This window comes from Ascaphus truei, chromosome 3, assembly GCF_040206685.1.
Source record: "Ascaphus truei isolate aAscTru1 chromosome 3, aAscTru1.hap1, whole genome shotgun sequence".
NCBI lineage: Eukaryota > Metazoa > Chordata > Amphibia > Anura > Ascaphidae > Ascaphus > Ascaphus truei.
Genome location: NC_134485.1, coordinates 104,340,152 through 104,358,835, shown reverse-complemented (window position 1 = coordinate 104,358,835; position 18,684 = coordinate 104,340,152). Strand labels below are relative to the sequence as shown.

The following is an 18,684-nucleotide window of genomic DNA, read 5'->3' as shown; positions in this document are numbered from 1 at the left end:
GTTGTCAGAGGCTGTAGTGGAGCAGAGAGAGGAGAGGGAGCAGCACAGAGTGGAATCAAGAGCCGGGAGATTAATGGAAAGCAGGTTTCTGCAGAAACGAGGGGTAGATGAAGGTGGAGAAGGGGAGAAGTGGGAGAGAAAATGAGATGAGATGATGGTCAGAGAGAGATAGAGGAACGGGGGAAAGTGGAGAAGTCTGAGAGCTAAAAGTTTTTAGTGAAAACCATCCGTCCTTGTGGGTGCTGCCTGCAGTCCATTGTTGAAGGTCAAAAGAAGAGATTAGAGAGAAAAGCAGGAAACCCAAGGGAGAGAGGGGTCATCAATATGGCAGTTGAAGTCCAAGGAGAACAGAGGAGTCAGAAGAGAGAAGGAAGGAGCCGGGATTCAAAGTGAGAAAGACCGAAGGGGGATGAGGAGGGCGAGTGTGTGTATTTTTAGGGGCCAGGACCTTCATTGTTAAAATGAAAAAGAACCCATGTTATGGGTACCTCAAAACAAATACAAAAAACAGGAGACACGAAAATGCTAAATTCGTATATATTCATGTGATATTTCAAAGATGTGCTGCAGTATCAACCCATAAACATTAACAATCCCAGGTATAAAAGAGAACATGTTTATACATAAACATCCAGTCCATTATGCACACATTAAAGACCAACAAACCAAAAGCAAACTTGAAACCCTTATAACAAATCTAACAACCATCTATTTATTCAAACATATTAAACATCAACAAAGTAAAAAGAAAAGATTTACACTACCTAAAAGAAAACATATACAATAAATATATATACATAAATACATGTACTTTTTTGTATGTTATTTAGGTAGCGTCGTTCTTTTCCTCTTTGTTGATATTGAATTTTTGATGAATACATACTGAAATTGTATAAAGCAGATTGTTAGTTAGAAGTGTGACAATAGAGTATAGATCTGTGATTTACGATTTGTAAACTTTAGATAATGTTTAAAGATGTGTATGTGTGTACCTAATTCACCTTTGTCACTTTCTCTTTATTTTTTCACTCTATAGGAGGTTGCAGGGGGTTACGCATGGTTTTATATTGATTTTCTATCTACTAGGCTGTTTCCAGGGTGTTGTGAATGTTTTCTCTATATGTTGTAACCAATTCGGTTTGTTATAGGGGTTTAAAAGTTTCCTATATATTATTGACGTGCGCTCCATTAACTGTATAGTTGGAACGCATGGCGCCACAACGCGATCACGTTGCTGTGTGACTACATAGCGTCACCTATTGTATGTCTGGAGGTATGCAGGAGGCACTGGGTGAAATTGATTGCCACAGTATAGGTGACCAGAAGGTGGATAATTATCACTTCTGGGTGGGGTGGGTGTTGGCACGAATTACTATTTAAGCTGCATTGGTATGTAATGATGTGAAACATTTACTTAATGAAAGGACATCTCTAGGCCTGAAAAGTTGTATTTTCGATGTATTGTTTTGTTCTTTTAAACTAAAAGGCATTTGAATATACAGTAAGATGCTGCAGTCAGAGTGAATGTTTCTTAAGAAAACAGTGATGCTGTCACCGTGAGTGCTCTGGGATGTGCGGTATTTTCTTTCGTTTCTTATCTTAAATGTGCCAACACTTTGAGACACAAGCACCCCAAAAAAAAAAAAAAACACTTAGAATGGACCTATGAATTGTTTTTGCTCGGATATGAGGCGATTTCCCAGTTTTTCCTATCACACATTCAAGACCAAACCTTGGCAGATACAAATGCCGAGGATGTGAATGCTGTGATAAACACCACTGGAGCAACAACATTGGGGAAAAAAAGTCACTTCCTAATTACATCAATAAAAAATAAAAGCACAGGCACACTACAGAATTTTTTTAGGTCAATATTGCCTTTTTATTCAGCTCCTAACGTGGCTGTTGGAGGCATCAATAGAGCTATAATATACGCTCCTGATGCCATTGCAGCTTTCTAATTGGCCTATGGACTGACCCTAGTGACCATATTGTTTTCCCAGATAGCAGTGAGTGATGCTTTAATAAAGTGATTGTAATGTTTAAAAATAGTCCCTAAATACCGTCACATATGGGTGCCGAGTTGTTGACTTTTAGTCCTTTGGTTGACCAAGGATATAGCTGCTGTGTCGCGGGAGCCTGGCACTCCAGGGATCCCATGAAGTAGAAGCTACGTCATAACCCAATTGCTTGTTTTTGTTGGGAAAATAGCGTTCTGCGTTTCACACACACTCTTACAGGAAGAGGAGCAGAAGAACTCCAACTCGTCAATTCCGTCATCAGTAACAGAGTCATCATGGGATTGCGAGTGTTGGGGGGGGGGGGGGACTTGGAGGGTTTTTATCATCTTTACTTAATATCTTTCAGAATAAAACTAGCGCTGTGAGGCTGAGAAGCCGTTTAGCTAAAGGGCAGGAAGTGTGGAGTTAGAACAAATAATGATTTAGAGAACAAATGTGTTATTTATCACTTGTTACTGAATAGTTATACATACATGTATTTTTTGCACAGTTTGCAAGCAGCATGGTGAATGAGCAGGATTGACAATGCAACCCAATGCACGCACTCTTACAGCAGCAGTTCTAGTGGACATGTCTGTGGCAAATGTGAGTAGGTGGCTTCTTTGGAATAGAGGGGAGATATTTAGAGAGGAATTGGTGAAAATGTAGAAACTGTGGATTGCAATTACAGTGGGGGGTAAAAAAATTTTTTTTAAACAAAACACAAATACAGTAAAAAAAAAAAAAAAATTCTTTTTAAAAATAAATAAAAGCAAGATAGGGGGTGTTCTATAACACCGGCAAGATTAAGGAGTCCGTATTGAGTTCTCACATTACCTGCTATATATGACTACTTGGTTACATCTGGCTACATTGTATATTTATATATAACACAGTGGAAGTTAATGTGAGTGGACCCTGGAAACTTTGTAATACGATCTGCTGCTGTATATACGTAAGATAGCTACATCATTACATATACAGGCATACCCCGCATTAACGTACGCAATGGGACCGGAGCATGTATGTAAAGCGAAAATGTACTTAAAGTGAAGCACAACCTTTTCCACTTATCAATGTATGTACTGTACTGCAAATGTTATATACGTGCATAAGTGATGTAAATAATGCATTTGTAACAGGCTCTATAGTCTCCCCGCTTGCACACAGCTTCGGTACAGGTAGGGAGCCGGTATTGCTGTTCAGGACGTGCAGACAGGCGCATGCGCGAGCTGCTGTTTGCCTATTGGGCGATATGTCCTTACTCGCGAGTGTACGTAAAGTGAGTGTCCTGTCAGGTACTATTATCATTTGGTGGCAACAATATATACTAATATTCGTTGTGCTGTTTACCACTATAATACACTGATGGTTTCGAATCAATTATCCAAATGTGATTTTATCCAAAATAGGGTACACAAGTTTATTAGGGGCATTGACCCGGAGTTACCTCATGGACAGCTACATGCTGGGGGGTCAACTACCTGAATAATTCATCCAAGCGAGATCTCCTGTTACAAAGATCATCCAATATTATTGGACTTCTTTTTGCTTTATGCATCAAGGATACGGACATACAGTATAGGTTTACTGATATTAATATTATCCTGAGCAACCAAGGAAGATTCTACAAACAATAAATCGAGGTGAAGTTCTAGCAGTTAAAATACAGACGATAAATGGGCCGTTTAAAATCATTGTTAGACGAGTACACTTATTGTATACCTGTGGGTATATGTAAAAGAAACAAATGCAAAACAAATGTGGCGCAAGAAAAAGATAGGGGAACAAATAGAAAGGAAGAAGCAGCCATTTAAAGTCAGAAAGGACAGAAATTCAGGATTATAAGGAATGTTACAAATGTTTTAAAAGGACAGCTAAAATGGGAAAAAAATAAAAGAAAGTATTGCAATAGAAAAACCAAATCATAAGTAGCCCTTAAAGTATATTATTACCAAAAGGATATTAGAAAAAGAGTACGGAACCTTTTCAGTGCGAGATGTGCAAACATTATTGGTAATAAGAAGCCAAAAAACCTCCAAATATCTCTGGAATCGCAGAATCCTCAGACACCGGACTCCGTTCATAAAAAAAAAAAAAACCACAGCAGACCGGATTGCCTCTTTAACCATATTATTTGCCTTGATCTATACTAAAGAAGAGCCATTTGCAAAAATATTACAGCTAAAAGGAAGGCACAACCTTTAACATTAACGTACATTCGGATAACAAGAAGTGCACAGGCGACTTGATAAAACTTCAGTAAAATGAAGGGCAGCTGGTCCTGACCCACGGGTTCTAAAGGAGTTCAGACATAATTAATATTCAAAGATTCCATTTCAACAAGTTCAGTATCACAAGGTTAGCAAAAGGCAGACATAGGGCCTTTATAAAAAACGGAAGTCAGATCTCATTTAAATATATCTTTATAACCTCCATCCCCTTCTTTTCAGCATCGAATTGGAAAATCTTAACGAAAGAAAAAAAAAGGGAGTCGGATTCCAGCCAGGGAAATACAGACCTGTACGCTGGACATCAATCGTGTGATAGCTACTTGGAAGGTTTCTTTAGGAATACATTTTGGATAACAAAATTAATATTACATTCAGCATTGGTTGATGAGGGAGAGGCCAAGCCAAACTAACCTTACAAGCTTCTTCAAGGAGGTGAGACTATAGGTCAAGTAAACTAAATTCATGTTATATACTAAGATTTTGCAAATGTTTTCTCATCTTAAGGCTGGGGCCATGGTGCCGCAGACCGAACAGACTGTCTTAAGGCAGTGTTCATGTCCATCTCCATGTGGTGTGCGGGCGCGCGTTGCGTGAGAAATCAGTTAAACTGATTTCTCAGCGCAACCGACAGGTCACAAGAGCGGTTCGCCCAATGAGGGTGAACAAGCTCCGTGACGCCCCTAGGAATGCCCCTAGGAACATCCCACACAGCCAGGGAAAGCACCTGCTTTCCCACAGCCTCCGCACGCCTCAGTGCGGGAGAAGGCACCATGGCCCCAGCCTAAGTGTGGCGACACCAGCTCCACACAAGAGGTTAGTGCATAAAATAAATTAAAAATCGGTCTGGGTGCAGATATATGTAATTTGACTCAGGGCTCAGCACTGGGGCTTTTAAATGTGTTTATTAATGACCTTGAGGTTGGCAGAGAGAGCAAAGTCTCCATCTTTGCTGATAACACTAAATTATACTAGGCAGTAACATCAGTGCAGGATGTAATTTCTCTAAAAAAGGATTTGGATATACCGGAACCTTAGCAGGTAAATAGCAGGTGAGATGTAATACAAATAGAAGATTATGCTCCCTACAATATAAACTAAATAGGACACAATTAGGTCAATACTTGATGGAGAAGGATTTAGCAGTGCTTGTAGACAGCAGGTTTAGCAGTAGTGCTCAATGTTGGGCAGTAGCTGCAAAGGCTACCAAGATATAACCTTGCATAACACATGGTATAGATGGAAAAGAACAGCATAATTTTGCCAATGCAAATCCTTAGTAAGACCACATCTTGAATATGGGAGTACAATTGTGGTCATATATACATACATAAAAAAAAAACATTATGGGACTTTGAAAAAAGTGCAAAGAGCACCAAAATTAATAAAGGGGATAAAAGGTTTGACGCATGAGGAAAGCCAAATTAGGATAGTTTACATTAGAACAGAGGCATTTACAAGGGGATATGATAACTATTTACACATATTCCAAATGAAAACAAGGAACTTTCAAGTAAACTTTTTATCCGAAGCACAGTACAAATGACATGGAGTCATCCCTTGAGATTAGAGGAAAGGAGATTTCACCAGCAGCAAAGGAAATGGTTATTTACAGTAAGGACAGAGAAGAAAATACCAACGCCTCCATATTTTCAATGTGGTAAAAAAAGAAAATAGGGTCAACAATATATATGAAAGAACAGTCTTTATGTCGCAACACTCATCATTGAGGTAGACTGGGACATAGGACTGTTCTTTCTTCCATGTGATAACGAACAAGGGAGGGAGAAGTAGGTAGTGAAAACCTTTCATCAGCATTCCTGATCAACAACTCTGAGAGGTTCAAAAGATTGTAACATATCAACTATTTGTTGATCCATTGAACACAAAAAAAGTTATCATACTACCTACGGAGACAGATGGTAAATACAATAAATATCGCTAAGAAAAGGTTACATCTTTTTAAAGGGAAAGGTTTACAAAATAAGAAAAATAGGAAAGGTGTTGATCCAGTTAAAAATCCTACGTCATTAGTAGAGTCAGACATTTTTCTTTTTCCCCAGAGCCATAATTAGCCAATATTTCACTGGATTTTTTTGGTTTGCCTTCCTCCATCAATATAAATAAAGAATGAGTATCCGACCCAATTAGAATTTAAGAAAGATTGAATCAGGTGGACAGGCAAAGTTGTTAATCTATACACAAACACTTATTGTTTTGTTTAAATATTTATGTTGTCATGAAGAACTAAATCAGTACAGGGTAAGAACAATGTAAATCAAATAAGGTTACAATTACACCAGCCTTAAATTAAAACTATATAAACTGATTTGTTTTTCATAGAAAACACACTTTTCGGAGAATAACGTGTTTACAAAATACAACACATTTTTTGCATGCTACATGATACCCGCCCTTGAATAAAGCACATGCTGATATTGAGAATGGTGAAGAAAAAAATAAATAAATAAAAAAGAAGAAGGATTGGGAATCCTAGATCTTAGCTTCAAAACAGGAATGCTGCCAATTGGATTTTGACAGTAATAATGTTTAATACTTTAAAATAGGCGATTGCTGCCTTTCAATGTAATAATTAAAGAATCAGAAAAGTAAAAGTATTTTCAACTGTTTGAAGGCATGCACCCTTTTCAACAGTTTTACATTTATAAGACATCCATAAACAGCCATCTGTTACCGGTTTTTCTTCCATTTCACCTCGGGACTATTTCAAGACAAGGTGGATTCAATGTCAGGGCATCCCTCCATATCCTCCACCTCCCCAACTTTCCTCCTCCTACCTTACTTGACTCTTTTAGCTGTTGGTCTCCCTCCTTTACCTCTACCACTTGCCCTGTTGACCACATCGCCTCCCAGCTACTCAAACATCTTGCTCTAACTCTAAACCCTAAACTCATACATTTTCAACTGTTCCCTCGGCTTTGATACCTTTCCTTCAAGCACACAATAGTTATACATTTACTCAAAGCAAGCTTGATCCTACCTGTCTCTCTAATTATCGACCTATCTTCCTCCTGACTCTAAACTCCTTGAATACCGTTGTATTCTCTCACTGGCTCAGTTTTGTTGCCTCCTACTCTCTTAGACCCTCTACAACCAGGCTTCTGCACTGCGCACACCACTGAAACAGCCTTCACTAAAATAACTAATGACCTCCGTGCTGCAAAACACAAAAGGGTCATTACACTTTCCTCATATTACTCAAAACCTCTGCAGCTTCTGGTACTTTGGACCACCCTCTCCTGCACACGCCATTTGCTTGATATCTGTAACAGAGTTATACTCTGGATTTTCTCTTACCTCTCCCATCATACTTTCATCTCCTTCTCCGATACCTATGTGGCTGCCAATGTACCCCAGGGGTCTGTCCTGGGACCCCTTCAATTTTCTCTATGTGACCGTATCACATCTATTGGGTTCAAATATCACCTCTATGCTGAGGACACAAAAATATATCATTCAAACCCTGACCGTAGACCTGCTGTACAGACCAAAAGTCTGAATGTCACTATATCATCTTGGATGACCCTCTGCCAACTCAAACTTAACAAAGATAGAGCTCTTCATACTTGTTTTTAAGCCTGGCCCACCTTTACATTACTGATGGCAGTACCATCATACACCCAGTATCACAAGCACGCTGCCTAGGTGTCACATTCTCCGCTCATTTACAATGTAGCTAAAACCGGTCAATTTTTCCTCTGTAATGTTACGTCCTTCCCTCCGTTCTGCTGCTAAAACTCTACCGCAGGCCCTTATTCTCGCTCGTCTCAACTATTGTAACCTCCTACTGACCGGCCTGCCTGCCTCTCACCTGTCTTCTACAATCAATCCTAAATGCTGCTGCTAGAATCCCTTTCCTCTCGCCTAAAACTCTCAGCACCTCTCCTGGCTTCCTATTAAATCCTGTATTACTTACAAAACTCTCCTTCTCAGTTAAGGTTATACACTCTTCTGCCCTACCTTACATATTAGTCCCAAGTTCTCGCTATACACTTGACATCCTTGAGCAGAACGCAAAAGTTGGGCTTCTGTCTCCCCCTTTTGCTCTACTGCCCACACCTCTTGAATGCCAAATCACCTTAATATCAGACTAGTACCATCTCTCTCCACCTTTAAGGCATATCTTAAAACATACATCTTTAATAACGCATTTGGGTAGCTCCGTTGGCTGAAAATAATACATCTCATATGCTCTAACCTTGACCCCTTGCATAACATCCTCCTAGTGTCTCTAAATTATCCCTACTTACCACTTAGATTGTAAGCTCTTCGAGGTACAGACTCCTTTTCCTAATTTAACATTTATGTATGACGCGATTATGGATGGATGAATGAATGTCTATTTATATAGCGCCATTAATGTACATAACACTTCAGAGGAGTAAAACATGTTACAATCATAAAATAACAAATAATACAAACAACACAATGGGAAGAAGAGCTTGAGACAAAAGTAACATTTAGGAAAAGGTGTCCCTGCTCCGAAGAGCTTACAATCTAATTGGTAGGTAGGAAGAACGTACAGTGACAGTAGGGTGTTCTGATAAGTGTCTCTGCCAGGTGCCAAGGTTTATGTATGAGGTGTAAAGTATCAGCGGAGCTACTAATATACTTCGTTAAGCAGGTTGTTTTAAGCTGGGTCTTAAGGTGGATAGATGGTGCTATTCAGATATTGAGGGGAAGGGCATTCCAGAGGTGTGGGGCAGTCAGTGAGAAAGATTTAAGGCGAAAGAGGGCTTTAGATACAAAGGGGGTAGAGAGAAGACATCCTTGAGCGGAACGCAAGAGTCAGGATTTTGTATAGCCAGAAATTAGGGCTGAGATGTAAGGAGGGGCAGAAGAGTATAAAGCTTTAAAAATGAGGAGGAGAATTGAGTGTGCGATACAGGATTTGATAGGAAGCCAGGAGAGGGATTTCATGAGGGGAGATGCTGAGACAGATCTAGGAAAGAGTAGAGTGATTCTGGCAGCAGCATTTAGGATAGATTGTAGGGGAGACAGGTAGGAAGACCGAACAGCAGGAGGTTACAGTAATCAAGACGGAAGAGAATGAGGGCCTGAGTCAGAGTTTTAGCAGTCGAGCAACAGAGGAAAGGGCGTATCTTTGTAATATTGCGGAGGAAAAAAGCGACAGGTTTTAGATACGTTTTGAATGTAAGAGAGGAGTAGAGTGTGACCCATAGGCAGCGTGCTTGGGCTACTGGGTGAACGATAGTACTTCCAACAGTAATATGGAAGGAGGTAGTAGGGCCAGGTTTACGAGGAAATATGAGGAGCTCTGTTTTTGACATGTTAAGTTGAAGTCTGCGGAGGGCCATCAAGGATGATTACGCAGAGAGACATTCAGAAACTTCGGTCTGTACAGCAGGTGTAAGGTCAAGGGTTGAAAAGTAAAGTTGTGTGTCATCAGCATAGAGGTGATATTTGAACCAAAGAGATGCGATTAGGTCACCTGGAGAAAGTGTGTAAAGAGAAGAGGTCCCAGGACAGAGCCCTGAAGTACCCCCACAGCAGAGATCGATAGAGAAGGAGGGGGTGTTAGCAAAAGAGACACTGAAAGTACGATGGGAGAGGTAAGGGACACTGAAAGTACGATGGGAGAGGTAAGGCTAAGGCCATACAGCATTCGCCTGTGCAGTGGCGAGCAAAGGCTGTGACGTCACCCGCGTAAAAGTGGGTGCGTTTTATGTCCATGGTAGACGCACCGTGGAGGGCGTGCCTAGGGGCATGACGGAGCTGGTTTGCCCTCATTGGACGAACCGTTCACGTGACCTGCCCATCGCAAAATCAGTTTCAACTGATTTCTTGCGCAACGCGCGCGCGCCTCTCCTGCTGTCGCGCGCGGTCTATGGGTGAGCTCAATGCCTTTAGGCAATGTGATCGTGCCCCACGCGGAAGCCTAAGCCTAAGAGGAGATCCAGGATACAGCTGTGTTATGAATAACAAGAGTATGGAGAATGTGAAGGAGAAGAGGGTGGTCCACCGTATCAAATGCTGCAGAGAGGTCGAGTAATATGAGCAGAGTGTAATGACCTTTGTCTTTGGCAGCATGGAGGTCATTAGTTATTTTATGATTATGTCTGCTATTATGTGTATTACTGCTGTAAAGCTCTATGCACATGGATAATACTAAACACAATATACATAACAGGAGGTCATTGTCAAACATGTTTGTTCACACCTCAATGAAAAGGCATTCATATTAATTCAGACCCTCTACATATCAAACAAACAACAAAAAAGGCAGGAGAAAGGGCAAGGAATAGATGAGGCAAAGTCATGAACATAAAGCCTACCATAAACTTCAGGTTACAATGTTTAAATAGTGCCAAAACAACATTTGAAAGCAATTTAATCACATATGTTCGTCTAATTCTTTAACAGTTACCGCCCTTTTTATTTATTTTTTAATAGAACTTGTTAAAAGCTGTCTGAACTGCAAAAATGTTTATTCCGGGAACAACCTTTTTGTGCGCCAGTGTTTCTGGTCCCTTTTGGGAAAACAATATGTTTGCTATCCAATCCACTCTCCCACAGGCCAATAGGAAGCCAAAATGTCATCAGAACATGATGGCAGCTTCCTATTGGACGACCCTGACAGCCATCTTTGATTTACCTTTTTATGTGCTAGTAGGATAACTACCAGAGGGTTCCCCGAGGCTGGAATAGAGCAGAACAACCTCGGAGCACCTCCAGGTTTCGCTTCTGTGAAAAATAAATGTCATAAGGGGGGGGGGGGGGTAGGTGAAGGTTGCTACTATAAAATAGATGGTAAGCTCGTCGGGGCAGGCACTCCTTTTCCTAATGTTTACATTTGTCTGTAGTGCTCATTTCCTCTAGGCAACATTATTTTGTCACGTGTATTACTGCTGTGAAGCGCTATGTACATGAACAGCGCTATATAAAGATATACATACATACCGTATTAAACGTAATAAATAGCAATTTGGTCCTATGTAGGACTGAACGATTAAATGACCTCTACTAGCTCAAACAAAGCTATTTGAATTGCATGATTAAAAACAAGTCTAGCGACATTGCTTTCCATTAGAAAAATTGAGTACACTGTATTCATTTACAACATTTATTTAGCAACCTGTTTCTTGTTTGCTTCATGTTATATTAAATAATAATGTGCGGTTGCTTTTAACTTAAGCAAAAAATGTGTAATCTCACCACACCTGCTGTTATATGCACAATTTGTGACATGGGACAAAACCAAGGGATTTCCAGAAATGTGCACTCCCTTTTCACGTGACATGCTATTTACCCAACAGGAAGTCAATCTCAGCCAAACAATTCACATTACCAAAGTACAACAGGAATGTCTACTTTCCCAGCACTTAAAGCAGTAATCCTTTCAATAGATCCAGGGGTCACCAGTAGAAAGCCGCAACGTCATAACCCGAGTAAGGGTGACCTGCCAGCCATTTTAATTTTCCAAAAAGGAGCATTATAAAACAGCACTATATGGAGGTAGATTTCCTGGGAACATGGGGATCCAGAGTTAATAACAGTTTAGTTCCAGAGAACAACCCTAGATTGAGATGAATTAAAAAAAGAATTATAATTGTAAAAATAAAAAAGTATGGGGGATAGCTGCTTTAAATTGTGCAAACACTTTGTTGTGACACGTGTGGCAAGAAACACCTAACATTCAAATAAACATGTAAACGGTCACATTTCTGAGAAAACCTGTACAACTGCTAGAACTGTCAATCTCTGAACAAATTAGGTGTGTGGTACAAGGACGTATTGTAAAGACGGACTCCTGTGTTTACCATACAAACTGTTCCAAGCACAACACAGAAGCACAAAGTTATGCAAAACCCAGTTTAAACTACATATTCTGGAACTACTTTTCTTAAATCTGCTTTTGTCTGGCTCTACAGTATACAGCTGAGCCCCGAAAGAACTCTTCAGCCCTTTATCTTTCAAGTACAATCCCATACTTACTAGTCGGCCAGCTGAATTTCTTAGGGGGCTCTAAATGGGGAAATATTTGTAAAATCAGGTGTTTTCACTACCTTATCCCACCGTTTCCTGATCATAGAACCAATAAAGATAACATGAAGGGGAAGGAGACTGGCCCTACAATCACTTTCTAAAACACACTTCCAAGTCTAAATTTAAAAAAATACAGGTGTCAAATTTGGGTAAAAAAAAATAAAACATTTAAGTGTAACTACCCAGATGAGACTCCTGAAACATGACACTGGAATGAGTTCACTTTGGCCCTAGGAGAGATTGCCCCTTTACAAGGAACTTATGGAAGTTCTATCAGTTGCAGCAATATGATCTGTGTACACCATATCATTCTTCATATCTAAAGTGATTAAACAAATGTTTCACAAGGAGTGTCTCAAGCAAGATAGGCCATATCGGATGAAAATGTTTGGCTGCAATATTTCACTTTATTGGTTGCTAGAATGGAGGAGGTGGTGAGCGCACATATGAAATAGATATATAAAGATATATGACACAATGTCAGTCAGGCAATGTTGAATACATAAAACACTGTTCAAGACTGTAACAGCCCTGCAGTGAGCAAAACCTCACTCAGGGATCAGGGGATGGGTATATAAGTTTACAGACATATACTCACACGGCCATGTGTGAGCCCCTTCCTAGGAAATGGTATCTTTTCAGGGATCTTCAGTTCCCAAGGTTTTAGCCCACGATCACAGATCTTATTCCTTGTCCCCTGTGCCGTCCCAGCAAGGGTAATATAGATGGCACATGGAATCATTTCCAAAACGCGTTATTCCTGATCGGCTGTGTGCAGGAGGTTTATACACAAAAAGCCACCGTAGCTGTCACGTGTCTGCCTGTCGCGGTCCGACTACTGGACGCAGAAGCAGGAAAACACCACGTCAGACCAGACCCAGACGGCTGCTAGGAGCTGAAGTGTTTTATCTATTATGCGAGTCTATGTTTACTTTTTTATGTAATAAAACGTATATTTAACTTGCCGTCTATATTACCCTTGCTGGGACGGCACATGGGACAAGGAACAAGATCTGTGATCGTGGGCTAACACCTTGGGAACTGAAGATACCATTTCCTAGGAAGGGGCTCACACATGGCCGTGTGAGTATATGTCTGTAAACTTATATACCCATCCCCTGATCCCTGAGTGAGGTTTTGCTCACTGCAGGGCTGTTACAGTCTTGAACAGTGTTTTATGTATTCAACATTGCCTGACTGACATTGTGTCATATATCTTTATATATCTATTTCATATGTGCGCTCACCACCTCCTCCATTCTACCAACATTTGAGGATCAAGGGATGATCCTCTCCAGGTTGAGTTGCAAAATTCACGAGGGGCTAGTATCACTACTTTAATTTATTTTTATTGTTTTGCTTGTGTAATACTGTGATTGTACTAGTCAGGACAGGGTAGTTACCCTCATAACTTGTGAAGGGAGCGCTGTAGTATTCTTCATCTTCACTTTATTGGTTGCGTCTGGATCCTAGCTGGATATTTGAATTTTAGAAACGTGCCTCCCTCAACTGAATTAAGCCTTGTCAAGTTCCCCAAATAGTGTGTGGTATGAAATTCTCGCTTCCTGATGTGCAGTACAGTCTCGCATATTTTGCTTGAAAAATATTTCCCCTTTTAATACATTTTTTTTGTTCTTTGTCCGTTGAATTCAAAATATATTACAATGTAGAGCTCCAGATATATTTCTTAACTTTTCGTTTTGGACAGAGACCCAAACGGTTACAAGTCCCTCAATAGGAATTGACGGTGTTTATTGTTCAACTAGCGGTACCTGATGTAACATACGCCAATCTAGGAGATCTGAAAGGTTAAACATTACTCTTTGTTTTCACCCCTCTCTATAATGCCTTGCTGTCTCTTGTCCCCTCTTCCTCACAATGCCCTACTGCTCTTCGTGCTCTCTCCCCGCCTTAGGCTGGGGCCATGGTGCCTTCGCCCGCACAGAGGCTGGGAAGTGACCCGTGTGAAGCGGGTGCTTTCCCTGGCCATGGTGGACGCACCATGGGGGCATGCCTAAGGGCGTCACGGAGCTGGTTCGCCCTCATTGGGCGAACCGCTCACGTGACCGGCCTGTCACGCCAAGAAATCAGTTTCAACTGATTTCTTGTGCAACGCACGCCCCCGCCCGCTGCATGGACGTGATCACTGCCTTTAGGCTACGCTTATAGTGTCGGCGACGGCAGGCTACGGTTGCTGGAAAAATCAAATTGAGATGACGCCCAGTGATCGCGACCAAGCCGTCGTTCCGCGCTTACTATAAGCACACGCAACTGCGGCAATGCATTTGTTTTGACGCGGTGTCGCTGTCGCTAGCACTATAAGGGCAGCCTAATTGCTCAGCGTGCGGACGCCTCCGCACAGTCTGCGGCACCATGGCCCCAGCCTTACTGTATCTGCTCCTCTCTGTCTGTGCATACTACCCTCCCTCCTCTCCTACTCATCTCATCTGTCTCCTCCTCCTTGCTGTCTCTCCATTTCCTCTGCCTACTCACCTTGCGGTCCCACCAGCCCCCTGCTCTCAATTTCCTCCTCCTCCTCCTCCATCTCTCTCCTTGCTGTCGTTGCTTGGCAACCCTGCAACAGCTGAACCTTTGTACTGAAATATACCCAAGCCTTTAATATAGATAGATTTGTATTATGTATGTATGTATGTATATTTTTTTTTTTTTTACAGAACTGGACATTGTGGGTGCATAATTATTACATTGCGAGTCTTCAGACGTTGATGGATTCTACTTTTAACATGCCTTGGGAGAGTAAGATCAGAAACAGGAATTTGGTTCCCACTAACACACCCTTTTTATATAAACAAATGAAAGTGAAAAAGGTAATACAGTGTGCACTTCCCATATTTCTGCATATAGGTGCAAATCACTAGCACATAGCATGGGCTCAGCAACAATTATCAACAGTTTCAATTTATCCTGATCTAATAAACAAGATATCTATAGATTTCAAAAGACATTATTTAACATTTCATTTATGATACAGAAGCATCAACATCAATCATATCTGTGCTTGGACAATTATGCTACAGGAAAAATAGTTATTGCCCTTTTTGCAGTGTCACTGCTGTTTTTTGTTACACAATCTTTTTCAGAGTTTGTTAAACTAGGAGGGTTTTATTCCCTTCTTTTATTTATAACACAGATTTTGATCTTAAATTTACTGTTGAATTGTTGTACATGCTTCCAAAATGTATTCCTGCACCCGATTTTTTTTTTGGACATAACCGGGAGTCGTGAAACAGCTGGGTGTCAACACCATTGCCTCGTATCACTCTAGCCATTGATGTGGTGTAGTTAATATTTACATATACTGAGCCTATAAGCTTTGCATCATAGACTGTAAAGTTATCAGTAATAGAAAATATATTTTTCACTAAATGTTAACGGATATGCTGGGTGCTCTTGTCCATCTTATTAACCAATTACCTGGTTTAGACATTTATGCTGTAAAGAGCAACAATTATGATCAGTATGAGAAAATATATACTGTATATGATATACAGTATATATCTATATCTATGTATATACACACACTTTGAAAGATTGGTACGAGACAGTGCTGTACAGGAAATGCAGACACTTCTGTCTCTCAATCACTATTACAACCCCACATTCTGCATCATGCAACGCCTAGTTTAACGCACAGTGCTAGTGGGATCGGTGGTGTTTACATTATCCAGTAGGGTTTAATTACAGGATGAACACCACCTATCCCTAGATGTTTTATAGTCTGCATTAACACAGCCCCGAGCTCTGCCACTCCCTGCAGCTCCTGTGTAATACACAGCTGTCTGAATGCAAGGAGGCACATGACTGGTGTTTGCGGGATACAGATCACAAGTAAATCACAGGCTGCCAGTCTGCAGGTATAGTGATACTGCCAATGTATCATACTGCCACGGTATACTGTTACTGCCAATGGTATACATACTGCCACGGTATACTGTTACTGCCAATGGTATACATACTGCCACGGTATACTGTTACTGCCAATGTATCATACATACTGCCACGGTATAGTGATACTGCCACGGTATAGTGATACTGCCACGGTATAGTGATACTGCCACGGTATAGTGATACTGCCACGGTATAGTGATACTGCCACGGTATAGTGATACGTTATTATTACAAGCGGGACAGGTCTGAATGCTGCACCGTGTGTATTGCTGTGTCAGATACAAGCACAAACAACTGAAGTAACATCCAGTCCCCACCCCATTCACACGAACCCAATCATGGACAAGCTACACACTGGAAGATTGTGTGTGTATAAATATATATATTTATATATTAAATACACACAATCATTTACACACTGACCACCATTTTTACGTCAAATGCAGGATTTTGCTGCAATCCCAGAAATAACATCGCTGCCCTGGAGCCCGTCACACCCCCATTGGTAACTTAATAATAATGTAGGAAACACGATGGCCAATAACGGTAATAATTCTGGGCTCAGACAGTCGCCTCGCCCGGGCCCGGGAGAGCTGAGCAACAGCAACCCCTTGTTTTGCCGTAGGGGGAGGAGCCCTTACCTGAAATCACCAGCGCTTCGTTCGGCCCCACCGTGTGACAGTTCCCCATGCCTGCGGGCGGCTCGTCGTGTCCTAGGCAGTTGATCGCTCCCGGAGCCTTCCTGCTGCTTCTCCTCCTCCTCAAACCAATACCGCAGACTTGAGGTGAACACCCACACAACCTACCAAGGCGGAATCCGGAGCACCAGTGACTGACCCAGCCCAGAAAAAGCCCGTTAAGAAAGGGGCGGAGCTTGGACTGGAAAATGACTGACCAATAGTGGGCGGGGGGGGTTGCTTAGCGCGGAAGCTACAGGCGGGCCCCTGGCGACAAATCGCTCTTGGGCTGACCAATGGGGAGGGTAGAAGGCGATGACTGACACTTGCCGCTTGTCGAGGGGGTTTACCGTCTGCAATACCAGCGGGGGCACTCAACGTATTGCAAAGCTGAGGGCTTCAAGAGGGGGCGGTTCTTAACGAGGCCGCAATTTTGGGGGGCCAATCGGGGAGGGCGTTTGGCGCTGATTGGCAGGCGGGTGCGGTGTTTGGGCGAGGGAAGGGAAAGACTTTCTTGCTTTCCTCGCTCCCTCGGGGCGGATTCTCTAGTTCTAGAAGGGTCTCCTCCGGCCGCCATGTTGAATAAAACTACGTCATAACAATAACCAATGCCCCTGTGTCAGATTTATGTCACCGAGCTTGTCCCGTGGCTTTTGCCACTTGTATGTCTTGAGTTATTTGATGAAATGGCACCTATCTACAGTTCTTAAGCTATTTTTTTTTTTACTCTTTCATTTTTTTGTTGTTCAGGTAAATATTTTATTGTATGTCATTTCATTAACTCCCATGGCTCTAAATCAGTGGGTTTTAGGGATGGGTGGGAGGATATAGGACACTTAGGCTGGAGCCGTGGTACTGCAGACCGTGTGGAGGCATCCGCATGCTGAGCAAACAGACTGGCTTAAGGCAGTGTTCGTGTCCATGGTGCGTGCAGGCGGGTCCGTGCGGAAGCAGGAGGGGGCGCGCGTTGCGTGAGAAATCAGTTAAACTGATTTCTTAGCGTGACAGACAGGTCACGTGAGCGGTTCGCCCCAATGAGGGCAAACCAGCTCCGTGACGCCCTTAGGCACGCCATCCCATGGTGCGTCCCTAGACATGCCCACAGACGGCGCGCGTGCCATGGGCCAAAAAACACCCGCTTCAAGCGGATGACATCACTGCTGCACGCGCCTCCGCACGGGCGATGTCCGTACTGAGTGAGATGCTATTGAAATCTGTCATAGCACCATGTTGACCAACATCTGAACAGTCTTCATGGAGATTTGCAAGGAAAATGCAGGTCTCTTCAACTTCCATTGACTTCTATTGGGTTGCGGGGTTTTTTTTCAGTGAAAAAGTAAACATTTTAAAAAAACAGCCAATTATGAGGGACTCTGCCACATGATGTACAACGAATACTGAATTCCACCAAGTCCAGATGGAGATGGATCAGAAAGTCCCCAAGTTGCATGCACTCAGAACCATACAGTATAATATACTGGAATTTGTTGATGAGCCATAAGTGATACTATCATACATGATAGGAAAGAGAACAATTAGGATATTTGTTCTTAAATCTCACCCAAGGAAAAATATGGAGAAATGTGATTTAGGTTTAAAATATAATTTTAATAGTATATAATGATTAATATACAATGCCCTATGGGCGGTGACAGTTATCTACCACATAATCAAGAATAATTTAAAGTATTACCCTCAGGAGTTCTTGCTCCCAGGTTTACTAGAAATAATATGTAATTCATACAAAAAAAGCAATGTTGCAAAATGTGTATGAAAATGCAGTTAATCTTTTCAATTAGAGCCCAGAGACCGAACTTATTAAATGTTGGATTTAATATA

At 41.6% G+C, this 18,684-nt stretch overlaps 1 protein-coding gene across 2 annotated transcripts in view; it reads right to left on the bottom strand.

The window, feature by feature from the left end:
- FLOT2 (flotillin 2) overlaps nucleotides 1-17,050 on the bottom strand; it is a 75,804-nt gene extending 58,754 nt beyond the window's left edge. Inside the window, exon 1 of one of the 2 annotated variants that reach the window (XM_075589238.1) lies at nucleotides 16,810-17,050. In XM_075589238.1, the coding sequence (XP_075445353.1) occupies nucleotides 16,810-16,858 (49 nt within the window). In that variant the 5' untranslated portion in view covers nucleotides 16,859-17,050. The remainder of the gene's footprint in view (nucleotides 1-16,809) is intronic. The other variant, XM_075589240.1, reaches the window with a different exon arrangement.
- Between the last annotated feature and the right edge of the window lie 1,634 nt (nucleotides 17,051-18,684).